Source organism: Oncorhynchus masou, chromosome 30, assembly GCF_036934945.1.
Source record: "Oncorhynchus masou masou isolate Uvic2021 chromosome 30, UVic_Omas_1.1, whole genome shotgun sequence".
NCBI lineage: Eukaryota > Metazoa > Chordata > Actinopteri > Salmoniformes > Salmonidae > Oncorhynchus > Oncorhynchus masou.
The window spans coordinates 12,601,021-12,620,234 of NC_088241.1; the positions used below are offsets into that span (position 1 = coordinate 12,601,021).

The following is a 19,214-nucleotide window of genomic DNA, read 5'->3' on the forward strand; positions in this document are numbered from 1 at the left end:
CCTTTGTAAAGGACACCAGCAGTATGATCTCAGAACAGCTCCAAAGGACACCAGTATGATCTCAGAACAGCTATGATCCAGAACAGCCCTTTTGTAAAGGACACCAGCAGTATGATCTCAGAACAGCTCCCCTCCTTTGTAAAGGACACCAGCTCAGTAAAGGACACCAGCAGTATGATCTCAGAACAGCTCCCCTCCTTTGTAAAGGACACCAGCAGTATGATCTCAGAACAGCTCCCCTCCTTTGTAAAGGACACCAGCAGTATGATCTCAGAACAGCTCCCCTCCTTTGTAAAGGACACCAGCAGTATGATCACAGAACAGCTCCCCTCCTTTGTAAAGGACACCAGCAGTATGATATCTATTATTGAATCTGTTGATCCTCTCCCTGATAATACTTTGTTAGTTACTTTTGATGTTGAGTCGTTATACACTAATATTCCACACGAGGGCAGTATTGAAGCTATGGAACATTTTCTTCTGCAACGTGACCCCAATTAACTACCTTCCAGTGCATTATAACATTGGCTGAAATAGTACTCGCACAAGTACTTCATGTTTCCAAATAATTTCTTTATTCAGACAAAGGGTACTGCCATGGGATCCTCCATGGCTCCTAACTTTGTATGTGGGTTACATGGAGAAACATTTGTATGTGGGTTACATGGAGAAACATTTGTATGTGGGTTACATGGAGAAACATTTTTATGTGGGTTACATGGAGAAACATTTGTATGTGGGTTACATGGAGAAACATTTGTATGTGGGTTACATGGAAAAACATTTATATGTGGGTTACATGGAGAAACATTTGTATGTGGGTTACATGGAAAAACATTTATATGTGGGTTACATGGAGAAACATTTGTATGTGGGTTACATGGAGAAACATTTGTATGTGGGTTACATGGAGAAACATTTGTATGTGGGTTACATTTTCAATCCTCTCAAAAATGTTTTCTTGCCTAACATCATTATTTGGAAACGGTATATTGATGATATTTTTTGTTCTATGGAGGGGTGATGCAAAACAGCTCCAGGCGTTCCATACTTTTCTTAACTCCTGTTCTGAGCATCTGAGATTTACTATGTAATCTGACACATGTCAAATCAGTTTCCTTGATCTTCTGATCTTGTGTGAGGATAATGCTCTATACACTGATCTTTACAGGAAACCTACTGATCGTAACAGTTTGTTGAGGGGTGATAGTTGTCACCTGTTTCACTTGAAAAACAGTTTGCCCTACAATTCTGTAGGAACTTGCAAAATTGGCAAAAAAAAAACAATCAGATTTAGACAGAAATATGGCTGAGACGTAAAGAAAATTGGAGGAGAGGGGGTACAAAATGGTCAGATTAATACTGTCATTGAGAAAATTCAAAACAAACCGAGACAGGATATTTTTCAAGGACAGTCTCGCAAAAAGAAGCATTCTTGCAACTACCCGCTATTCAAAGTGCTCTGAACAAATTACGGCACATTCTAAGATCCGATGACAGTATCGGTAATGTGTTTTCGGACCCTCTCTTGGTCGTATTCTTGTGGGGCAGAAATCTCAGAGATCAATTGGTGAACTCTGATTTACCACCATAAAATGGTACAATGTCTATTTGCGCCCCTACTGGATGGAAACTACTAGTGTAACGGCTGTGCTCAATGTAATGTCACTTACAAATGTAGATCCTTCAAACACCCCCAAACAGGGAAACGTTATATCTGCATCAAACATGTCACCCTCCCTAGGACCTCGACAATTTACTGTTAAAACGAGAGGCTGCCTGGATCTTTCATTTAAAGACCCTTGCTCCCCTCGGGCTCAACGTAGACTTTGATCTGAAGCCATTCTTGTGATTTTGCTATTGTAAATGTTTGTAGGCCTACAGTATCTATTATGTACTACAGTAAGTTATTGCATCTGAGCTCCTAGAGTGTGCGGCTCTCCTTTAATTTTTCAAGATATGAAACAAGACCTCAAGGAGGCAGTCCTCACATACAACAGGTATGTATATAGGCAACTACCAAAATAAAGGAAACACCAACATAGTGTCTTACAGTTTTTTTCGATTGCTAAACGACAGTGGGCACAACTGGAGTCACATGTGCAAAACTCTAACTACAGTCTGCACTACCAACAGTCACCTGAGCTAAACAGTTCACATCACCTGCAAAAAACTAATTCCAAGCAACACAACTCTTAACACATGGCTCAAAACACACTCAGTGCAGCCAAACACTATGCACAAACCTCACTGAGATAACACACACTGTCACTCAGAGTGAGAGTAAAAACACTAGCATCAAACACCAATACAGAAAATACAAACTTTTCATCTTTACAGTTTGAACAATTTCAGTGACTTCATACAAAGTAATATTTTCTTCAAAGAAAAGAGTGACATTCTTTCACATGATTTATTAAAATTTTTAGAACATAACAATTCTTTAAGATAAATGAAAATTAGCAGTTTGCTTCAATAGTCTGTAATTTACGGAATTACAGTAATGAGAAAAAAAGGTAGAAACTAAAAGTACATACTGTAATTCGAACAAATGTCACGCCTTGGTCTTAGTATTTTGTGTTTTAGTTAATTAGTTGGTCAGGCCAGGGTGTGACATGGGTTTATGTTTGTTGTATTTCTTAGTGGGGTTTTTTAGTTATTGGGATTGTGGCTGATTAGGGGTGTGTGTTGCATAGGTTTGGCTGCCTGAGGCGGTTCTCAATCAGTCAGGTGATTCTCGTTGTCTCTGATTGGGAACCGTATTAGGTAGCCTGGGTTTCACTTTGTATTTCGTGGGTGATTGTTCCTGTCTCTGTGTTAGTGTTCACCAGACAGGCTGTATAGGTTTTTCACGTTCCGTTTGTTGTTTTTGTTATTTTGTGTATTGTCATTTGTTCTATTAAAAACATGAGTAACCAACATGCTGCATTTCGGTCCGACTCTCTTTCGACAAACGAAGAACGCCGTTACAACAAATAATTGAGGAGCTAATCCTGCCTCTCTCTAGCATCAGGCCACAGGTTTTCTTCAACATCAGGCCACAGGTTTTCTTCAACATCACATCTAATGTTTTCTCTTGCCATGCACTTAGGGAAGAACCTTCTGCAGTTCCTTATCCATCCCTGGCAGTCCTCTGGACTCGTGTCCTCACATCCGGCACGCATGGCTTCCAAAAGAGACATTTGGTCATGTGGGTGGTGACCAAACACTTTCCACCTCCAGGCAGAGAAAAACCCCTCTATTGGGTTGAGGAAGGGTGAATATGCAGGCAGGTACAAAACCATAAATGTGTGATGTGCTGCAAACCAATCTGTGACAGCTGCAGAGTGGTGAAAAGCAACGTTATCGCAAACTATGACAAAAACTTGGGGGTTTCTTACTGGCTCCCCCTGTTCTGCTGGCACTAGCTGAGCATAGAGCTGTTCTAGGAAAGCTATAAGCCTTTCTGTGTTGTATGGGCCAATGAGTGGTGTGTTGAGAAGCAAACCATCATTGGCCATTGCGGCACACATGGTGATATTCCCCCCCCCCTTTGGCCTGGAACCTCCACAGTGGCCCTTTGACCTATAACATTCCTTCCTCTGCGCCGTGTTTTGGCAAGGTTAAATCCAGCTTCATCGATAAATACACATGAATGTGGTCTTTCCAGTGCTTCCACCTCCATTACTCTCTGAAAAACAGTAGGTGCACAGTTTTACTGTAGAAATGCTAGTGTTTTTTTTTACTGTAAATATTTTGTATAGCTGTGTACGTAACCTCAGACGTCTTACCTGGACATATTGGTATCTTTGCTCTTTTACCCGTTCACTGTTTCTCTCGAACGGTACAGTGTATAACTCTTTCATTGTAACTTGGTGTTTCTTTAGGACTCGAGCAATAGTTGTTGTGCTGACAGAATTAACATTTTCAAATATATCATTATCAGCCAGCACTCTATCTTGAATCTCCCGCAGTTTTATTGCATTGTTGACAACAACCATGTCAACAATAGCATTGTCCTGCGCATCTGAAAATACTTTTCCTCTTCCCCCTGTTGGGGGCAACCTTTGGGTCCTGTTGTAAAAATATATTTTACAGTCAAACTTACTGTAATATATATATGTGTAAATATTATATAATTGCAATATAAAATAGATTCCTGTAATGTTTTCATTTACTGTAAGGATGTAACTCTCACCTGTTTGTATGATGGAAAATTCGCATTACAGATGCCACTGTGGATCTTTGCAGATTGGGTTGCACCCTCAACCATGCCTCTCTCAATGAGAGACCATGGTTCACGACATGGTCTATAAGTATAGCCCTTATTTCATCTGAAATAACAGCTCTTTGTCTTCTTTGTCTTCCTCCACGCATCCGCTCTCTCCCTGCCACCCTTCTCCCTCCACGCACCCATCTTCCTTGTTCCATTTCCAAAATGAGTCTTTCTGAGCTCTACCTATATATACTGTAATATGTGTGTGTGTTCACTAACAAGTCTAAAACAAGACACCTGCTTAGCCTTTCAGCTGAAATTGCAATCAGCAGTGTTTGAAAGGCACAAGGCTGAAATCTATTCCGTTTTGAATGTGTGGTTCACAGTTTTGACAGCAGTGTGTTAGCATTTGAACAAAGTGCTGTAAATCCACAGTGTTGTGCAGGTTGTGGTTCAAGTCATGGGATAAGTGTGTAGAGTTTTGAAAACTGTGTTCAAGCAATGAAAAACGAACTAGAGTTTGGTCCACATGAACTGCTGCTGTGCAGACTGTAGTTAGAGTTTTGCACATGTGACTCCAGTTGTGTCCACTGTCGTTTAGCAATCGAAAAAAACTGTAATAGGGCGTTGAACCACCACAAGCTTCAATGCACCTTGACACAGATTCTACAAGTGTCTGGAACTCTATTGGAGGGATGCGACATCATTCTTCCATGAGAAATTCCATTATTTGGTGTTTTGTTGATGGTGGTGAAAATGCTGTTTCAGGCGCTGCTCCAGAATCTCCCATCAGTGTTCAATTGGGTTGAGATCTAGTGACTGAGACACACACACACACACACACACACACACACACACACACACACACACACGCACGAACACACACACGCACGAACACACACACCACTTTGAGACCCCCCTTTCAAAGTCTCTGAGATCTCTTCTTCTAGACATGGTAGCCAAAATAATGGGCAACTAGGCATTTTTATATATGTGTGTATATATATATATTTTTTTTTTTTTACAAACATTTATAATTTTCCTATCACAGTACCCAACCTGGCATCCTACATGACAGTTAATTTGCCATCGAATCAGAACAGGACATTCAACTGTGTCATTCAGAGATTACATACCACCCATATTATTAGACTAGAAACACAGATACATACAGAGCCAATCCTATCCGTTCACCCCTCTCATCACCAGTGTCAAAGCCCAAAGCCTGTTCAGATAGCTTCATAGGAGCTGCATTGGAGACAACCCACCCACAGGCTGGTCATTTTAATATGAGAATCATCCTCATTTTAAATTCCCCAGATGAGGATTGATTGATCTCTATTAATCCTGTTATCAGCAGGCCACAGTAGGTTGTTCTGTTAGGAGAAGCAGGAGCTCTGCGGCGGTCACCGGGCTGGGAGAGATGGTGGCTCTCTTTGTGCTGTTACACACACACACACATGCATATGCACACACACATGTGCAGGCATGATTGCACACTCTCTCTCTCTCTCTCACACACACACACACACACACACACACACACACACACATACGAAGAGGCAGGCTTTTGATTGAGAAAGAATATAGTCAAATTAATTCATACTGTTATACTGTATAAATGAGGTCCTTGGTGGATCAACACTGTAGCAGCAGGGAGGGAGGGAGGAATGAAAGGAGGGAGGGAGAGAATAACAAATGGTGGTGGAGGAGGGGAAGCAGAGGAGAGAAGGAAGGAATAAGAGAAGTTAAATAAAGGGATCATTGTTATCCTGGGTGTTAGCCTGCTAGTGAAACATGGTGATGTTGTTTTGTGCAGCAGGTAGACAGGCAGCAGGAGAATAGATGGGAAATGCCCCAGCCCAACATACCACTTGGAGTTAAACCTGACTGTCAGCACTCTAACACTAACTAACATGAGCTTTACATTCATTACAACACCACAGATAATGAAGAAAGAAACATGGCACACACAAACACACACACACACACACAACACATATGTATACACACACACACAACACATATATACACACACAGCGTGTTCAACATTAAAGCTGAATCTTTATTATTGTTATCTGGCTAGGGACTGAAGGAGAACATGGTTTATTCTGCCACAAATGCACTCCGTTGTCAATGTGTTGGGAATTATAGAGACAATAGCTTGACAGATTTATTATGAACAATGGAAGAATTACAGAAGGCATAATAGACTACCCAGTCGTGTGTGTGTGTGTGTGTGTGTGTGTGTGTGTGTGTGTGTGTGTGTGTGTGTGTGTGTGTGTGTGTGTGTGTGTGTGTGTGTGTGTGTGTGTGTGTGTGTGTGTGTGTGAGAATTGGATTGTGATTGTGACATTTAACAGAAACACTGTGGGAATCTGAGACAGAAGTAGTGTACAATAATATTGTCCTTGACTCGACCTTCACAGTATTACAGACTCTGATATCTCGGAGCATTATAGACTGATATTTCGGAGCATTATAGACTGATATCTCGGAGCATTACAGACTCTGATATCTCGCTGTATTACGGACTCGGATATCTCGCTGTATTACGGACTCTGATATCTTGCTGTATTACGGACTCTGATATCTTGCTGTATTACGGACTCTGATATCTCTGAGCATTATAGACTGTGATATCTCTTTGTACTACGGACTCTGATATCTCGCAGTACTACGGACTCTGATATCTCGCCGCATTACAGACTCTGATATCTCGCAGTACTACGGACTCTGATATCTCGCCGCATTACAGACTCTGATATCTCACAGTATTACGGACTCTGATATCTCTTAGTATTACGGACTCTGATATCTCTTAGTATTACGGACTCTGATATCTCTTAGTATTACGGACTCTGATATCTCGCAGTACTACGGACTCTGATATCTCGCAGTACTACGGACTCTGATATCTCGCCGCATTACAGACTCTGATATCTCACAGTATTACGGACTCTGATATCTCTTAGTATTATGGACTCTGATATCTCTTAGTATTACGGACTCTGATATCTCTTAGTATTACGGACTCTGATATCTCGGCGCATGACAGACTCTGATATCTCGCAATACTACGGACTCTGATATCTCGCAGTACTACGTACTCTGATATCTCTTAGTATTACGGACTCTGATATCTCGGCGCATTACAGACTCTGATATCTCGCAGTACTACGGACTCTGATATCTCGCAGTACTACGGACTCTGATATCTCGCAGTACTACAGACTCTGATATCTTGGCGCATTACAGACTCTGATATCTCGCAGTACTACGGACTCTGATATCTCGCAGTACTACAGACTCTGATATCTTGGCGCATTACAGACTCTGATATCTCGCAGTATTACGGACTCTGGTATCTCGCAGTATTATGGACTCTGATATCTCTTAGTATTACGGACTCTGATATCTCGGCGCATTACAGACTCTGATATCCCGCAGTATTACGGACTCTGATATCTCGCAGTACTATGGACTCTGATATCTCGCCGCATTACAGACTCTGATATCTCACAGTATTACGGACTCTGATATCTCTTAGTATTACGGACTCTGATATCTCACAGTATTACAGACTCTGATATCTCTTAGTATTACGGACTCTGATATCTCTTAGTATTACGGACTCTGATATCTCTTAGTATTACGGACTCTGATATCTCTTAGTATTACGGACTCTGATATCTCTTAGTATTACTGACTCTGATATCTCGGCGCATTACGGACTCTGATATCTCGGCGCATTACAGACTCTGATATCTCGCAGTATTACGGACTCTGATATCTCGCAGTACTACGGACTCTGATATCTCGCAGTACTACGGACTCTGATATCTCGCAGTACTACGGACTCTGATATCTCGCCGCATTACAGACTCTGATATCTCGCAGTACTACGGACTCTGATATCTCGCAGTACTACAGACTCTGATATCTTGCAGTATTACGGACTCTGGTATCTCGCAGTATTATGGACTCTGATATCTCTTAGTATTACGGACTCTGATATCTCGGCGCATTACAGACTCTGATATCTCGCAGTATTACGGACTCTGATATCTCGCAGTACTACGGACTCTGATATCTCGCAGTACTACGGACTCTGATATCTCGCAGTACTACGGACTCTGATATCTCGCCGCATTACAGACTCTGATATCTCGCAGTACTACGGACTCTGATATCTCGCACTACTACAGACTTTGATATCTTGGCGCATTACAGACTCTGATATCTCGCAGTATTACGGACTCTGGTATCTCGCAGTATTACGGACTCTGATATCTCGCTGTATTACGGACTCTGATATATCTTAGTATTACGGACTCTGATATCTCTCAGTATTACGGACTCTGATATCTCTCAGTATTACGGACTGATATCTCGCAGTATTACGGACTCTGATATCTCGGCGCATTACAGACTCTGATATCTCGCAGTATTACGGACTCTGATATCTCGCAGTACTACGGACTCTGATATCTCGCAGTACTACGGACTCTGATATCTCGCCGCATTACAGACTCTGATATCTCGCAGTACTACGGACTCTGATATCTCGCAGTACTACAGACTCTGATATCTTGCAGTATTACGGACTCTGGTATCTCGCAGTATTATGGACTCTGATATCTCTTAGTATTACGGACTCTGATATCTCGGCGCATTACAGACTCTGATATCTCGCAGTATTACGGACTCTGATATCTCGCAGTACTACGCACTCTGATATCTCGCAGTACTACGGACTCTGATATCTCGCAGTACTACGGACTCTGATATCTCGCCGCATTACAGACTCTGATATCTCGCAGTACTATGGACTCTGATATCTCGCAGTACTACAGACTCTGATATCTTGGCGCATTACAGACTCTGATATCTCGCAGTATTACGGACTCTGGTATCTCGCAGTATTACGGACTCTGATATCTCGCTGTATTACGGACTCTGATATCTCTTAGTATTACGGACTCTGATATCTCCTAGTATTACGGACTCTGATATCTCGGCGCATTACAGACTCTGATATCTCTTAGTATTACGGACTATGATATCTCTCAGTATTACGGACTGATATCTCGCAGTGTTACGGACTCTGATATCTCGCAGTACTACGGACTCTGATATCTCGCAGTACTACGGACTCTGATATCTTGGCGCATTACAGACTCTGATATCTCTTAGTATTACGGACTCTGATATCTCTCAGTATTATGGACTCTGATATCTCGGCGCATTACAGACTCTGATATCTCTTAGTATTACGGACTCTGATATCTCTTAGTATTACGGACTCTGATATCTCGGAGTACTACGGACTCTGATATCTCTTCATATTAGGGACTCTGAGATCTCGCAGTATTACGGACTCTGATATCTCCTCACGGAAAGGAAATAAAGGATGTGAGAGAGAGTGGTGTTTTTATAACTCAGTTCAGTGATAGTGTGTCCTGCAACTCTCGAAAAAGCCTTGAAGAGATAAACTCTCTTCATTTCAGAGTATTTTGACTCAATCTGTAATCCTTTGACTCTAAGAGGAAACTATGAGGTTGGCATTAATGGCTGATAAATCACATTCTCTCACTCTTTCTCCCTTACTCTCGTTTCTCTCTCTCTCTCTCTCTCTCTCTCTCTCTCTCTCTCTCTCTCTCTCTCTCTCTCTCTCTCTCTCTCTCTCTCTCTCTCTCTCTCTCTCTCTCTCTCTCTCTCTCTCTCTCTCTCTCTCTCTCTCTCTCTCTCTCTCTCTCTCTCTCTCTCTCTCTCTCTCTCTCTCTTTTACCCCAGTGGCTACTATCTTCACAGTACCAAATGTCAAGCTGCAGGTGGAGTCAGGTGACAGTATACAGGTGTGTACCAGGACCAGCTCCAGCCATGCTAAAGGACCGTCCAGCAGCAAACAATGACCGGGGCAGACTGCCCCACAGCTAGCCAGGTATGTACACACACGCACGCACGCACATATACACACACACACGCGCGCGCACACATACACACACACATACACACACACGCACGCACGCGCCCACATACACACACACGCACGGACATACACACACACATATACATTAAATGCTAATAAAATTAAATGCATGCTCTTCAACCGATCGCTGCCCACAACCGCCTGCCCGACAAGCATCACTACTCTGGACGGTTCTGACTTAGAATATGTGGACAACTATAAATACCTAAGTGTCTGGCTAGAATGTAAACTCTCCTTCCAGACTCACATTAAGCATCTCCAATCCAAAATTAAATCTAGAATCGGCTTCCTATTTTGCAACAAAGCCTCCTTCACTCATGCTGCCAAACATACCCTTGTAAAACTGACTATCCTACCGATCCTTGACTTCGGCGATGTCATTTATAAAATAGCCTCCAACACTCTACTCAGCAAATTGGATGCAGTCTATCACAGTGCCATCTGTTTTGTCACCAAAGCCCCATATACTACTCACCACTGCTCTCATTAGCTGGCCCTCACTACATATTCGTTGCCTGACCAACTGGCTACAGATAATCTATAAGTCTTTGCTAGGTATAGCTCCGCCTTATCTCAGCTCACTGGTCACCATAGCAACACCCACCCGTAGCACACGCTCCAGCAGGTGTATTTCACTGGTCATCCCCAAAGCCAACACCTCTTTTGGCCGCCTTTCCTTCCAGTTCTCTGCTGCCGTTGACTGGAACGAATTGCAAAAATCACTGAAGTTGGAGACTTATATCTGCCTCACTAACTTTAAGCATCAGCTGTCAGAGCAGCTTACCAATCGCTGCAGCTGTACACAGTGCAACCAATTACCTACCTCATCCCCATATTTGTTTTTCTGCTCTTTTGCACACCAGTATCTCTACTTGCTTTATCTTGGCCAGGTCGCAGTTGTAAATGAGAACTTGTTCTCAACTGGCCAGCCTGGTTAAATAAAGGTGAAATAAAAAAGAAATATACACAAACATATACACTACCATTCAAAAGTTTGGGCTCACTTAGAAATGTTCTTGTTTTTTAAAGAAAAGCTAATTTTTTGTCCATTAAAATAACATCAAATTGATCATTATTAATGTTGTAAATGACCATTGTAGCTGGAAACGGCTGATTTTTTTAAATGGAATATCTACATGGTCGTACAGAGGACATTATCAGCAACCATCACTCCTGTGATACATTGTGTTAGCTAATCCAAGTTTGTCATTTTAAAAGGCTAATTGATCATTAGAAAACCCTTTTGCAATTATGTTAACACAGCTGAAACCCATTGTTCTGATTAAAGAGGCAATAAAACCGTCTTTCTTTCAACTAGTTGAGTATCTGGAGCATCTGCATTTGTGGGTTCGATTACAGGTTCAAAATGGCCAGAAACAAAGACCTTTCTTCTGAAACTCGGCAGTCTATTCTTGTGCTGAATAATGAAGGTTATTCCATGCGAGAAATTTAAAAAAAAACTCAAGATCTCGTATAACGCTGTGTACTACTCCCTTCACAGAACAGAGCAAACTAACCAGAATAGAAAGAGGAGTGGGAGACCCCGGTGTACAACTGAGCATGAGGACAAGTACATTAGAGTGTCTAGTTTGAGAAACAGATGCCACTCAAATCCTCAACTGGCAGCTTTGTTAAATAGTACCCGCAAAACACCAGTCTTAACGTCAACAGTTAACCAGCCACCCCGGGATGCTGGCCTTCTAATCAGAGTTCCTCTGTCCAGTCTGTGTTCTTTTTCCCATCATAATCTTTTATTTTTATTGACCAGTCTGAGATATGGCTTTTTCTTTGCAACTCTGCCTAGAGTGCCAACATCCCGGAGTCGCCTCTTCGCTGTTGATGTTGAGACTGGTGTTTTGCGAGTACCATACCACCAACAAAAACCAACTGCCTTCTGATCACTAACAGCCCTCAAAGGATCCTAAAGCTGAAGTGGTCATGATATGGTATTGTAAAGTGTAGCAGGGGATCCTGTGTAATGGCTGGTGGGTTATCTTCAGCTCTGACTGGGGAAGGAGGGGGTCCTGTTCAGCAGAGAGGGGGTTCCCTATTCACCAGGCACATAAAGAGGCTGTATTTGCATGTAATGAGAGATCTGGGGGCCAGACGGAGGGGATAATGATGGTGAAGGGGCCAGGGCCTAATTTAAGCGCCACTCCAGGGCCCCACTCACAGGATTAAACCTGCAGTTACAGACAGACAGGTGCAGGGACAGGTGCATGGGTTTAGGGATGGGGATCGTTCGGTGAAGACTGACTGGAGAGGATGACAACCACACACCTACTCAAACACATACACACATACACACACATAGGGCCATAGGGTACATAAACCAAACACAGTAGTTTTACACACCAAACTGGACTTTGTATCTATCTCCTCTCCTCCTCCCTCTATTTCACACCATTTCATCCCATATCCTCCTACAGTGGATGTGTGCGCATGAATGTGTGTATGTCCGTGCGTGCGTTTGTGCATGCGTTCATGTGTGTGTGTGTGTGTGTGTGTGTGTGTGTGTGTGTAAGAGCTGAGAGTGGAAGTCACCCCACTGGGAGAGCTCTGTCCTCTCAGCTGCAGTATTCTTATTGAAATGATCCTCTTTGTCCCTGCCCTTCCCACTGCCTGACAGACTGACAGAGCCCCAGTGATAGCAGACTAATCCACACGCGCACACACACACACACACACACACACACAAACACAAACATGAATGTCTGGTATTCCAGTGAAGATTTCTGAAAGGTGAGAAGAAGAAGAGGAGGAGGAGGAGGAAGAGGAGGAGGGGAGAATGTGGTGTGGAGGATAGAAGAGTCTACGAGGACCTGGGGGAAGTGTTGTATTATTTATAAGAGGTAGTGCAGCCAGACAGACAGACACAGAGAGGCAGACGGGCAGGGTGTATTCTTCCGAGGGGTTAATTCCCAGTAGACAGTCTTTGTGCTGTCTAGATGGCTGCTTTCACACAGCCCACTACCTGTCTGTTATAGAACTGAATCAAGACCAGCGAGACTGACACACCTCAGACTCACAGCTGTCTGTACTATCTTCAGACTGGAGAGAGAGAGCAAGAGACAGAGAGAAGGAGAGAGGGAGATATAGAGAGAGATAGTGAGGGGAAAAGAGAGGAAGACAAGATGGAGGAAGGTGGGGTGGTGACGAGGGGGTAGCAAGAGTAGAGTCATTGAACACTGGTCACTTGAATAATGTTTCCATACTATTTTACCCACTTCAAATGTATATACTGTATTCTAGTCAAGGCTCATCCTATATAACTACTGCTGTACACACCTTTTCTATTCATATACTGTCCATAATGTCTATACACACCATCATATACATATATATTTATATTCCGGACTCTGACATTGCTCGTTCTAATATTTCTATACTTCTTAATTCCTTTATTTACATTTTTGGGATTTGTGTGTGTTGTTTTGTATTGTTAGGTGTTACTGCACTGCAATAACATCTGCAAAATATGTGTACTCGACCAATACATTTTGATTTGAATTTGGAGGAGAGGGAGCAAGCAAAGAAATAGAGACATACTGTACATGCTAGGCATGTGTGTTGTTTGAAGGGGGAAGGCAGGAGAGTGAGAGAGAGAGAGAGAGAGAGAAACAGAGGATGAGCGCAAAATAGAAAGAGAGAGAGGGAGAGGGAGGAAAAAAACAGGCCTCACAGGCTGTACATGGACAGTTATAGAAGTGTACTTCAGAGCTATACTGTATGTTTATTCATGAGTGTGCATTATTCAGGGGAATGGCTGATGCAACATTGTACCTTGCCTTTGCAATGGCTCTCTCTGTACCATCAATCCTCACGATGACCATGAAGTTCACTTTGAAGTTATTTTCGACCACCTTTAGGATGACTTCCACTGAGTTTGTACTTCTTGCAATCAGCCGCACAAACGTCAGTTTCATATTGCACCGTTCCGTTGGCTCAGAGGTAATAGTCTACAGTCAGCTCCTCTCCTCATCTCCTTTCCTCATCTTCTTTCCTGGTGTCACAGAGAATGACTGGTGAAAACAAGCGTTGCATCCACGACGTTGCTTTTAGCTGTGTTTTCACGTCTGTGCAGTGAGAAGATGAGCAGTACCTGATGGAGCAGTACCTGATGTAGCAGTACCTGATGTAGCAGTACCTGATGTAGCAGTACCTGATGTAGCAGTACCTGATGTAGCAGTACCTGGAGCAGTACCTGATGGAGCAGTACCTGATGTAGCAGTACCTGATGTAGCAGTACCTGATGGAGCAGTACCTGATATAGCAGTACCTGATGTAGCAGTACCTGATGGAGCAGTACCTGATGGAGCAGTACCTGATGGAGCAGTACCTGATGTAGCAGTACCTGATGGAGCAGTACCTGAAGTAGCAGTACCTGATGGAGCAGTACCTGATGGAGCAGTACCTGATGGAGCAGTACCTGATGGAGCAGTACCTGATGGAGCAGTACCTGAAGTAGCAGTACCTGATGGAGCAGTACCTGATGGAGCAGTACCTGATGGAGCAGTACCTGATGTAGCAGTACCTGATGGAGCAGTACCTGAAGTAGCAGTACCTGATGGAGCAGTACCTGATGTAGCAGTACCTGATGTAGCAGTACCTGATGTAGCAGTACCTGATGGAGCAGTACCTGAAGTAGCAGTACCTGATGGAGCAGTACCTGATGTAGCAGTACCTGATGTAGCAGTACCTGATATAGCAGTACCTGTCAGCAGCCAGCCAGACAGACAGACATGTGAGAGTCAGACAGACAGACAGAGAAAGCAGCTCTGGGTCAGAAAGAGGACACTATGGGCCCTCAGCATCACAATTAAGACCCACAAGCGCACTGAAGCTACAGTTGGAAGTTTACATACACTTACATGCTGACCAGACCGGACACGTCACGTGCGCGAGCGTTGCAAAATAAATTTAGAAATCCATGTTATTCAATTATTGCACCCACACTGCTCGAGCGCGCCAACGAGCGTCTGCGATGCCAAGGGCTAAAATAGAACTCCTTTCTATTTCTGCCGCAGATCGCGCTGAAAGTCCTGCCTCTCCCATCTCCTCAATGGTTTATAGTAGCAGGTACCCACGTGCCATCTCCTCACTGGTTATTCCCACGTATAAGACAAACTGTTTTGCCGGCCGGCGTGGTAATACTATGAACGTTTAGATGCCGATCACCATATAAGTTCAAAGATGAAAAGGCCTGGAAGGAGGAGAGATGACTAGAAACGATTCGGTTGGCCTTTTTATGTGTGGATTAATTGTCGGAGTAGAGGACCTTGTGCATTTCAGGTAAAATAACTCAATGTTTATATCCCAGGACAAATTAGCTGGCAACAGCAAGCTAGCTAAATAGGACAAATTAGCTAGCAAGTGCAAGCTAACTAGCTAAATTGCCATACATGTTTAATGCTTTTCGACCCATCCCCAAATTAATGTCATTGGTTCAGAGTTTGTTTTGATATTTTAACCTGCGTGTCGTGATCACGTTTGGAGCAAAATAAATGTATGCACGATAGCACACGCGCGCAGCCGGTTTGGGTTCCGTTTTAGGTTGGAGTCATTAAAACTCGTTTTTCAACCACCCCACAAATTTCTTGTTAACAAACTATAGTTTTGGCAAGTTGGTTAGGACATCTATTTTGTGCATGACACAAGTAATTTTTCCAACAATTGTTTACAGACAGATTATTTCACTAATTATTCACTGTATCACAATTCCAGTGGGTCAGATGTTTACATACACTAAGTTGACTGTGCATGTAAACAGCTTGGAAAATTCCAGAAAATAATGGCACGGCTAAGGAAGCTTCTGATAGGCTAATTGACATCATTTGAGTCAATTGGAGGTGTACCTGTGGATGTATTTCAAGTCCTACCTTCAAACTCTGTGACTCTGCTTGACATCATGGGAAAATCAAAAGAAATCAGCCAAGACTTCAGACAACAAATTGTAGACCTCCACAAGTCTGGTTCATCCTTGGGAGCAATTTCCAAATGCCTGAAGGTACCACGTTCATCTGTACAAACAATAGTACGCAAGTATAAACACCATGGGACCACGCAGCCGTCATACTGCTCAGGAAGGAGACTGTCTCCGAGAGATCAACGTACTTTGTTGCGAAAAGTGCAAATCAATCCCAGAACAACAGCAAAGGACCTTGTGAAGATGCTGGAGGAAACCGTTACAAAAGTATCTATATCCACAGTAAAAACGAGTCCTATGTCAACATAACCTGAAAGGCTGCTGAGCAAGGAAGAAGACACCGCTCCAAAACCGCCATCAAAAAGCCAGACTATGGTTTGCAACTGCACATGGGGACAAAGATCGTACTTTTTGGAGAAATATCCTCTGGTCTGATGAAACAAAAATAGAACTGTTTGGCCATAATGACCATCGTTATGTTTGGAGGAAAAAGGGGGATGCTTGCAAGACGAAGAACACCATCTCAACCTTGAAGCACGGGGGTGGCAGCATCATGTTGTGGGGGTGCTTTGCTGCAAGAGGGACTGGTGCACTTCACAAAATAGATTGCATCATGAGGATAGAAAATTATTTGGACATATTGAAGCAACATCTCAAGACATCAGTCAGGAAGTTAATGCTTGGTCGCAAATGGGTCTTCCAAATGGACAATGACCCCAAGCATTCCAAAGTTGTGGCAAAATGGCTTAAAGAAAACAAGGTCAAGGTATTGGAGTGGCCATCACAAAGCCCTGACCTCAATCCCATAGAAAATGTGTGGGCAGAACTGAAAACGTGTGTGCGAGCAAGGAGGCCTACAAACCTGACTCGGTTACACCAGCTCTGTCAAGAGGAATGGGCCAAAATTTACCCAACTATTTGTGGGAAGCTTGTGGAAGGCTACCTGAAACGTTTGACTGAAGTTAAACAATTTAAAGGCAATGCTACCAAATACTAATTGAGTGTATGTAAACTTCTGACCCACTGGAAATTTGATTAAAGAAATAAAAGCTGAAATAAATCATTCTCTCTACTAATATTCTGACATTTCACATTTATAAAATAAAGCGGTGATCCTAACTGACCTAAGACAGGGACTTTTTACTAGGATTAAATGTCAGGAATTGTGAAAAACTGGGTTTGAATGTATTTGGCTAAGGTGAATGTAAACTTCCAACTTCAACTGTATACTGTCTGTCCTTTCGGTCCACTATGTAGAGCAGCCAGGCAGCTGTTTTATGTGGCTCTCACACACATTCAGCCACACACACTCACACAGACACACACACCACGTTTAGCCATGCCGGCTCAGTGGCCACCTGCCTGAGGGACTCCATACCTCAGCATTGTGTTACTTGAGTCTTTGCATATGCCATACACAACCACACACACACACACACACATCAGTGCACAGATTTCACGCACCAGGGCACACCTCTTCCAGCAGTTTGTCATGTATGTTTTGACTTCCTGTCCGATATCCTTTATTAAATAACTTTTTTTTCTGTTAAAAAAAAAATTATTTTCAAAAAACACAAGGAAGGGGTAACATTAAAGTATTAGAACATGAAGGACAAACACTACAGCATCAAGACACTATCAAACATGTATCAGTCCCATCCTTATGTGTGAGGGTGCGTGTGCATGAGAGTGATATAAGATATATATCATAGTTTCCTTTTTCATGATCCTATATCCTTTAACCAGCATCGACATGTTTCATCACCATCAACTAGATACAAAACAGTAAAGCTCTGTACTTTAGTGTAGCATTTTGCATTTTCTATGCCATTTCAATTGTCAAAGACTCCAGTAACCCTAGTCATAAACTACGGCAAGCGGTACCGGAGCACCAAGTCTAGGTCGAAACGGCTCCTTGACAGCTTCTACCCGCTAGCAATCAGACTGCTAAACCGTTAATCAAATGACTACCTGGACTATCTGCTTTTTTTACCAAATATTTTCTTACTTAAAAAAAAAAATCTGCATTGTTGGTTAAGGGGTTGTAAGTAACCATTTCACGGTAAGTTCTACATCTGTTGTATTCGGCATGTGACAAATAGAATTTAATTTTATATAGTCTACATACAGTATATACGGTATCGTACAGGGACAACAACTGGTGTTTTTGCTTTGACAGTCTTTTTGGGGTTCACAGAATGACCTGGTAGAAAGTTTTCAGAGGGAAGACAAACTGCTTTAAAGCTATCCCCTGCTGTGTGCCTGGGGGAGGGAGAAAGGAAGGAATGAAGGGAGTGAGGGAGGGATAGAGGGATCACCTGAGGCACTGCCTTCAGGAATGGAGAGCTTTTTGTCAAATAACCTCGCTTTGCTCTCCTCTCAGTGTTTCTACTCAACACCAATCCCTGATTCCACTGGCCGTGTCCCATTTGGCACTCTCCCTTCTTTGTTTTGATTCTCTCCTCTCTCTCGCCCTCTTTTTCTCCTTCTCTCTCTCCATCTTCCTCTCTTTGTAAACTAATATGCAGTGTGAATAGAGATTGTAATACATTTCTTATCATGAGTGTATTATGCATTGGCTCGGTCATTCCCTGTAGAAGGTGCATGAGTCACCAGTGTGTGGATGTGTTTTTTAAAGGCCCCATTTCCTTCTGTTAAATCTTTCACCCTTCCTTCCTGCCGTCTTTCATGGTGGTCTAAGCTGAGCTGGGAACAGTCTTTGGACCTGAGAACAGTCAGCCTTCCAAGTGTTGAAGTGGAGAGTAAAAGGCAGGTTGGAAGTTTTCTCTCTGTGTGACTCAGTTTGGTGGTGCAGTGTGGAGCTTGTGATTTTACTGATTCTTACTAAGCTCTGAATCACTACCACCTCGGCTCCTTCATTTAGGCCTGTATATAGTATAATATACTGTAGACAGCACTATTTTGTGCTGAATGCCTGAATGCTTTTATTCAGTGTAATAGAGTATTGTCTTAGTAGAAGTTGATACATGAATTACTCATTCAAACATTTCTTTCTTTTCTCTTGTGAAATAATGTTCTTGACCTTCTGTAGAAACACTTGGTTTGTTACATTTTAATGTCCGTCATGATTTGATTTCCAA

General features: G+C 42.7%; 1 protein-coding gene across 2 annotated transcripts in view; it reads left to right on the forward strand.

Annotated features, from left to right (window-relative positions):
• Nucleotides 1–19,214, forward strand: part of LOC135522064 (cyclin-dependent kinase 14-like) — a 222,440-nt gene that overhangs the window by 143,696 nt on the left and 59,530 nt on the right. For both annotated transcript variants that reach the window (XM_064947981.1, XM_064947982.1), the window contains one exon: nucleotides 9,992–10,139. In XM_064947981.1, coding sequence (XP_064804053.1) covers nucleotides 9,992–10,110 — 119 coding nt within the window. In that variant the 3' untranslated portion in view covers nucleotides 10,111–10,139. The remainder of the gene's footprint in view (nucleotides 1–9,991; nucleotides 10,140–19,214) is intronic.